Source organism: Cucurbita pepo, unplaced genomic scaffold, assembly GCF_002806865.2.
Source record: "Cucurbita pepo subsp. pepo cultivar mu-cu-16 unplaced genomic scaffold, ASM280686v2 Cp4.1_scaffold000188, whole genome shotgun sequence".
Classification (NCBI taxonomy): domain Eukaryota; kingdom Viridiplantae; phylum Streptophyta; class Magnoliopsida; order Cucurbitales; family Cucurbitaceae; genus Cucurbita; species Cucurbita pepo.
Genome location: NW_019646455.1, coordinates 46830 through 54531, shown reverse-complemented (window position 1 = coordinate 54531; position 7702 = coordinate 46830). Strand labels below are relative to the sequence as shown.

At 35.0% G+C, this 7702-nt stretch overlaps 1 protein-coding gene across 2 annotated transcripts; it reads left to right on the top strand.

Annotated features, from left to right (window-relative positions):
• The first annotated feature begins 1933 nt into the window (after positions 1–1933).
• LOC111784322 (thioredoxin-like protein slr0233) lies at positions 1934–7148 on the top strand. Of its 2 annotated transcripts, none has more exons than XM_023665060.1 (5): positions 1934–2198; positions 2730–2818; positions 4470–4647; positions 5467–5537; positions 6930–7148. In XM_023665060.1, exons 1-4 carry the CDS (start codon positions 2007–2009, stop codon positions 5530–5532), a joined length of 525 nt encoding a protein of 174 aa, XP_023520828.1. In that variant the 5' UTR covers positions 1934–2006; the 3' UTR covers positions 5533–5537; positions 6930–7148. The 2 variants fall into 2 exon arrangements, with proteins under 2 accessions (XP_023520828.1, XP_023520827.1); XM_023665059.1 differs by lacking the exons at positions 1934–2198; positions 2730–2818 and adding exons at positions 2990–3254; positions 3786–3874 and having other exon boundaries at positions 6930–7132.
• The last annotated feature ends 554 nt before the right edge of the window (positions 7149–7702 follow it).

Here is a 7702-nt window from a genome sequence, read left to right as displayed (position 1 = left end):
TGATATGATTATGATACGACATGTGAATGACGGATATATATATAGTGATATGATATGAAAATGATATGAAATATGTTATGATACGAGACACGTGATAAATTGACATGTTTATGATATGATATATTGTGATGCGATATGTTATGGTATGATATGTATATGATGAAATGTTATGTTAAAAATATGAAACGTTATGCTATGTCTCTTAGATTGTGTGTATACAACATGATATGGATGACATGAAATCACAATAAATGACATAAAATATAACCCCGTTAGAATCATATATGATATGAAAACTGAATAATGAGAAATGATATGATATGAATGAAAAACGATAGCGGGTTATATGTAATAATGTTGAAAATAATAAAATATTCGGACCTCATGTATTATATGTGCTCATGCATTGAGGGATACCCCTATTCCATTATGAGGGTACGAACTCGTACACCACTAGGCAGGTGAAGTATCATTATGTTTTACATAATGCTGCCGTGACGATTACTAATTCTAATGGGTGTCCAGCATAAAGAGGTACCAGAGCAGGCTCGCCCGACAAGAAAAGGGGCTCAGCAGTGTGCGAACTGACTGGTGAGCCCATACTCGCACGTATGGGCTGTGTGTAGAGTATATGGTACACATCCAACCTGCCCGTTAGGATAGTGCCATAGGAAAATAGACTGATATGATAGGTCGTGTCATTGCATTCGCATGTTCTTGCATTTAACCCCTATAGTGCGGCCAATTATTGAGTATTTCTTTAAATACTCAAGTCACGTGCTACCTCTATTTCAGGTTAAGGCAAGACATTCATGTACGACTGACAACGACATCGCAACTCGAGACCATGACACATACATAGGTTAGTCATATTTATTTTCTTAGACTTAGGCTAGAATAGGATGTTTTAATTTAAACGTTTGTTTATTTTATTTAGTCTTTTGTTGTGTCGTTTTGAAAGGTGTTTCAAAACATGTAAGTCCATGGCTATGTTTTAAGATGTTTTAAGATGAAGGGGACATTTTATGAAAGTTTAAATGAAGTATTTTTGTATTCAATATTGATGATATGTATATAGTAATCATCATCATAAATTAAGTAGAAAATTTCAGATCGTTACAATAACCTTATCCAATAAAAATCCGATTATTATTTTACGTAAAACGCAATAATTTTACACTTTAATATTTTAAAGTAATTCATAGTTATTGAACTACTTAGAAGTTATAAGATTATTTTTATTAAATAATTATCTATATTTAGCTTCAATTAACTTAAACATCTCATATACTTCTGGTTATTTTCTTATCTGGTAGTCTTGATATCCAATGGGTCAACTAAGAGATATGAACAAAAAAAAAAAAAAAAAAAAAATTTGTTATCTTTAATTTATCAATTGTGTGCTCTTTGCACAATTCGATTTCGATTGATATTGACAACAAGTCTTGAGAACATTTTTTAATGCATGTTGTCATTGAAAAGAATGGAAGCATGACTTGCATCGTAATTATGTGTCATGATTTGATACTATGGTATCTCATGCATTTTGTGTTTTATGTGCATGGAGATAGGATGCTATATTACGATAGTATGTACGTTATGATATTATACGGACTCCTTTCTCTCTGTAGCTTCCAGCTGCGTGCGTGTACGCTCGCCAAAGGGGCATACCCAAATGGTACATATACGAGCTCGATTAGTGGGTCTATGTGCGCATGTATAGGTCATGTGTCAAGAAGTATTACACATCCAACTTTGCCCCGACTCGAAAAAAAAAGTTCAATGCCACGATTATTATGAAAGGATAGGTCTCACGGTGATGGCATGTGATTGTATTTCTTTTTCCTTTTTATATATATTTTAATTTTATATTTTATATTTTTCTCGTTGATTCAAAAGATGAATTTAACTATATTTTTCCGCTTCCCTTTGGCTTCTCCGTATAGCCAAAACAGACGACAAAATTCCTCTATCGACATTGTAGGAGCGAGCACACAGAGCTTCACATGGCGGCCTCCATTTCAACATCACCTTATCCTCTCCTCACCTCAGAGCGCTCCAATCGCTTCGCCGTGAATGATTCATCTTCATCTAGGTTGTTTTCCTCCTCGTCTCTACAGCTACCGGTTCAGCTTCGATGTGTTCGACTTGGAAACTGTGGGATTTCTGCTCAGTCGCGGTCTCGAATCTTCCCTGTGGTAACAATCTATTTCCTTAGATCTGTGTATTGTTTTTATGGAGGAACCTGATAAAGAATTTGGAATCCTTGGACTTTCCTTTTGTTCTTATTGTTGCTTTTGTTTCGCATCTAACCTTCAGAGACTTATCGTTAATTTTTGTGCCTAATTCTGGTGAACGAAGTTTATGTGATGTAATTGTTTTTCTTATACTTCTGGTGTTCCTTTAATTCGATTTTTGATTGTATCCGTGTTTGCTTCTGTTTTACGTAGAACTAGAAACTACATTGTTCGTCTACCTAAGAAGAAACTATAATCTATCTGGTTCAATTAGTTTTAGTTTTATAAGAAAAATTAAGTTCTTAAGTAGTCAGAGTAATTAGAAGGATTGCATTTCCCTTTTTGTAGAGATCCCCTTCTTCTTGCTCTTAAAAGCTGCATTAATATTTTTCCCGATTCTCAAGTTGCTTGTTTAAATATGGATGACAATTTGTGTTCAAACTGCTGTAATGAATAACGATGGGATTTGTTTGTACAAATTAACTTCTGTAGGTCAAAGCCAAGAACCAAACATTTTCTTCCTTTGATGATTTATTGGCCAACTCTGACAAGCCCGTGTTAGTCGACTTCTATGCAACCTGGTTGGTCTCTTTATCTCACTCACATGCACACACCTATTTTCAAGCTACTCTTTCTACAAGAGCATTNATTGTATTTCTTTTTCCTTTTTATATATATTTTAATTTTATATTTTATATTTTTCTCGTTGATTCAAAAGATGAATTTAACTATATTTTTCCGCTTCCCTTTGGCTTCTCCGTATAGCCAAAACAGACGACAAAATTCCTCTATCGACATTGTAGGAGCGAGCACACAGAGCTTCACATGGCGGCCTCCATTTCAACATCACCTTATCCTCTCCTCACCTCAGAGCGCTCCAATCGCTTCGCCGTGAATGATTCATCTTCATCTAGGTTGTTTTCCTCCTCGTCTCTACAGCTACCGGTTCAGCTTCGATGTGTTCGACTTGGAAACTGTGGGATTTCTGCTCAGTCGCGGTCTCGAATCTTCCCTGTGGTAACAATCTATTTCCTTAGATCTGTGTATTGTTTTTATGGAGGAACCTGATAAAGAATTTGGAATCCTTGGACTTTCCTTTTGTTCTTATTGTTGCTTTTGTTTCGCATCTAACCTTCAGAGACTTATCGTTAATTTTTGTGCCTAATTCTGGTGAACGAAGTTTATGTGATGTAATTGTTTTTCTTATACTTCTGGTGTTCCTTTAATTCGATTTTTGATTGTATCCGTGTTTGCTTCTGTTTTACGTAGAACTAGAAACTACATTGTTCGTCTACCTAAGAAGAAACTATAATCTATCTGGTTCAATTAGTTTTAGTTTTATAAGAAAAATTAAGTTCTTAAGTAGTCAGAGTAATTAGAAGGATTGCATTTCCCTTTTTGTAGAGATCCCCTTCTTCTTGCTCTTAAAAGCTGCATTAATATTTTTCCCGATTCTCAAGTTGCTTGTTTAAATATGGATGACAATTTGTGTTCAAACTGCTGTAATGAATAACGATGGGATTTGTTTGTACAAATTAACTTCTGTAGGTCAAAGCCAAGAACCAAACATTTTCTTCCTTTGATGATTTATTGGCCAACTCTGACAAGCCCGTGTTAGTCGACTTCTATGCAACCTGGTTGGTCTCTTTATCTCACTCACATGCACACACCTATTTTCAAGCTACTCTTTCTACAAGAGCATTGCAGGCATGGCTTTATATCTCACCCCACTTCACTTGTGGATGATTCCACCCCACGTTAATTTATGGAATGATTATGGATTTTTTTAGTAAGGAATACATCTCTATTGCTATGAGGCCTTTTGGGAAAGCCCAAAGCAATGCCATGAGAGCTTATTCTCAAAGTGGACAATATCATACCATTGTGAGAGTTGTGGTTCCTAACCGATAATATTAATTTATGGGAATCATGTTTTTAATATATAATTACAAAATAAGCCGTTGTTTCTCCTGAGCAATTTACCTAGTGAATATGATTCAGTTAGCAAGTTAGTGCTTGGCTGCTGAGGAGAACAGGGGTTGAATTGTAGAACAGATAATTTTCTTATTCAAAAAGGTAGTTTTTAAATGATGGGTAAACATAGCTGATATGAACTAGTGTCACATGAATTGAAATATCTTTTGATAATTTCAACATTTTCTTCATATCTTCATTGAAGTATATTGTATGATTGATGTCTCTTGGTTTATATCCATAGCTCCTCGTTTGCAGGTGTGGTCCTTGTCAATTCATGGTTCCAATTCTTGAAAAAGTTAGTGATGCGCTGAGTGACACAGTCCAGGTGGTCAAGATTGACACTGAGAAATATCCTGTCATCGCTGATAAATACAAAATAGAGGCATTACCTACGTTTATCCTCTTCAAAGATGGAAAACCCCTTGACCGATTCGTAAGTGAATGCTTTGTCCTATTTCTAGTCATTTGGAGAGATATTGAATGTACAACTAACTCTATATGCGTCAAGAAATCACATATATATGTTTCAGAATCTTTGTTCAATTGCATCTTTTTTCTTTCTGAATTTGAACGAAAACGGGAAGTTTTTCCAAGAAATCCTGTAATTACACTCGAAGTTTCTACTATGTTCTATCCTTTATTTCTCTGAAACCATTATCCACCGTATCTTTCCTCAATTCATGCACCCAGTTTAGTTTCAAAGAGTTAAAAGGTATGCCCATATTTTCAATTTGATCAAGCCGGGGTGAATTTGACCCACGATCAAAATATGTCGAAACAAGGAAAAGAAGTGAAGGAAAAACTTGGAGGAGAGATCTTTTGGAACAAAAAGACCTTCAGCACTTGGCTTTTCAATTTTGTTTGTTGTAGTTGTGAAAAGAGTATATATCTTAGGAATATTTATAGCAGAGAAAGCACTGACTAGTGTCCTAAACTTTTTCCCCAAGTTAAGAAACATTAACAATCTTTCTTCCGAATTAAAAGGACAAAACTTGTTCACAATTCTCTTAAACTATTCCATAAATCCATAAATTAGTAACTTGGCTTACAAGTACATCCTCTTTCTATCTAGACTACAACTCTTTAGACTACAACTCTTTCACCTTTTCTTTTGGTTTTAGTGAGATGCCATAAACAATCTTGTAACTTTTTTAGACATTCCGGTTGAAATGTCAGTAACGGGCTTTCAGTTTCTTGTGCTTAGATTATTTATTGTTTATTTTAAACATGCATGCGGATTATCTATATGCAGGAAGGAGCTTTGGCTGCTGGTGAACTCGTTCAACGCATTGAAAATTCCCTGAAGGTTAAGCAATAACAGTGGTGAGACTCTATACCTTGATTGAAAAGTTTATCTAAACTTGCATGCATAGAGAATTAAAAGAAAAAACAAATCAATACCTAGGATGCATCAAAATCAATTTTCTCAAGTAATTTCAAATTCAAGTTCTGATGAATGGTATGCAGTTGATGAGAGAATGCATTTCGAGTAGACACTTTAAGCACACAACTTACATTTGTAGGGTGTATCATATCAGAATCAGCTCATTAATGTGAAAGTTGTAATTCTAGTATGAGTACCATACACAACACCAAGTTAGGGTCTTCAGTTTCTTGCTTGGTAGTAGACCTAGACTTTTACCTTTCCATATATAACATTATGATTCATGGGATGTCGTGTAAGAGTCCTGGTTTTTGGTATTGAAAGCGGACTCCTATCTATCTGACACCTAGATAGAAGCATTAAATCTAACAAACATTTATACTAGACATTCCTGAAGAATAATAAAGGTAATTGCTTAACCATTATCTTATAATATACAACAAACATGTGTATGATACAACTGGAGCAAGCAGATATTGTCTTCTTTGAGTATTCCTTTTCGAGATTCCCCTCAAGATTTTTAAAACGCGTCTGCTAGGGAGATGTTTCCACACCCTTGTAAAGAATGCTTCGTTCTCCTTCCTAACCGATTTGGGATCTCACAATCTACTCCTTTCTGGGTCTAGCGTCCTTGCTAGCACACCGCCTTGAGTCCACCCTCTTCGGGGCTTAGCCTCCTCGCTGGCACATCGCCCAATGTCTGGCTTTGATACCATTTGTAACAGCTCAAGTCCACCGCTAACAGATATTGTCCTCTTTAGGCTTACCCTCTCAAACTTCCCCTCAAAGTTTTTAAAACACGTTTGTTAGCAAGAGGGTTTCACACCCTTATAAAAAATGCTTTGTTCTCCTCCCCAATTGACGTGCGATCTCACAATCTTCCCCTAGTTATTCAAACATATTGCTCTGATACGAACTTTCTCCACAAACCAACCACATCAAAACGCCAGATTAACATATCATCTTGCAATTTGTAAGATAATCATTCTGATAAATATTGTGGGAACCTTTTCTGTAAATTTTGGCGAACAAAACAATACCTTATGGAACAAAACATAATTCCAAAGCTTATAGATAATGTATGGTATTGTTGAGATTGACAAGTTTTAATCTGGTAAGTCTTTGTATATTTATAGTTTCTTTGAGTCTCGAAATCTTGGAAGTATTTGAATGTTGATTATTAATGTCTAATATTAATTATCCCAATTGACATTGAAGCAGTACTTTTTTATCAGTTGCTTGCATGACAGGAATAAAGAACTTTCCGGATACTATAAACTCGAAAATTTTCTTATGACATGGTTTAATTGTTCTGGATGTTAAACATGCAGGGGAGGAGATATCACTGAGAAACTATGGAAATGGAAATCAATGTCTTCGACAGGAATTCTGGGTATGGTAGATGACAAATTTCAATACAATTAACACCCCTCCCCCCCTAATACATCTACATCATTATATAATTGAAATATTTGAAGTATGTAACCATAGACATTGGTATCAATCACAGTTTTTGTTTATTTTATTTTTATAAGATGGTTAGTGTTCATTATAAGTTAGCGGTGTTCCTATGATCTAATAACCCAACCAACTCGGATTACCAAACTCAATCATAGGCTAGAGTTTTCTTTTTCTTTGAATTTTTGGAAAATCGGAAAACCAAAAATTCTGTTCAGTTTTTTGGTTGACAATTTTTTGGTGATCTAACCATCCCGAAAATAAGGTTACAACTTAATACTACCATATCCTATCCTACTTTTAGAAAGATTAAGAATATTTAACGTTTATAACTAAGGTTAGTGATGCATTGTGACTTATAAATGTTTGATATTTTAGTTTTATGAGATTTTAGTTTTCTTAAAAATAAGTAGGATTTTTTTAATTTAAATAAAAAAACAAAACCCGACAACTCAATCCAACTCCAAAATAGAAGGTTGAGTTGGGTTGAGAACTCTATCCGGTCATTCAAGTCACCAATCCAACCAATTCCAAAATTTTACGGTCGTCCAAAAGATTTTTTCAATTCAAACCAATTTGTGACATTAGTTTGAAGCTTGTTTACGATGTTTGGTGGACCAGTTAGTGAATTCGAGTACGAGGCTTC

Coding starts and splice junctions, on each gene's coding strand:
- LOC111784322 (XM_023665060.1), top strand. CDS start 2,007: ATGGCGGCCTCCATTTCAACATCACCTTATCCTCTCCTCACCTCAGAG. Junction 2,199..2,729: donor GGTCTCGAATCTTCCCTGTG/GTAACAATCTAT, acceptor TAACTTCTGTAG/GTCAAAGCCAAGAACCAAAC. Junction 2,819..4,469: donor GTCGACTTCTATGCAACCTG/GTTGGTCTCTTT, acceptor CCTCGTTTGCAG/GTGTGGTCCTTGTCAATTCA.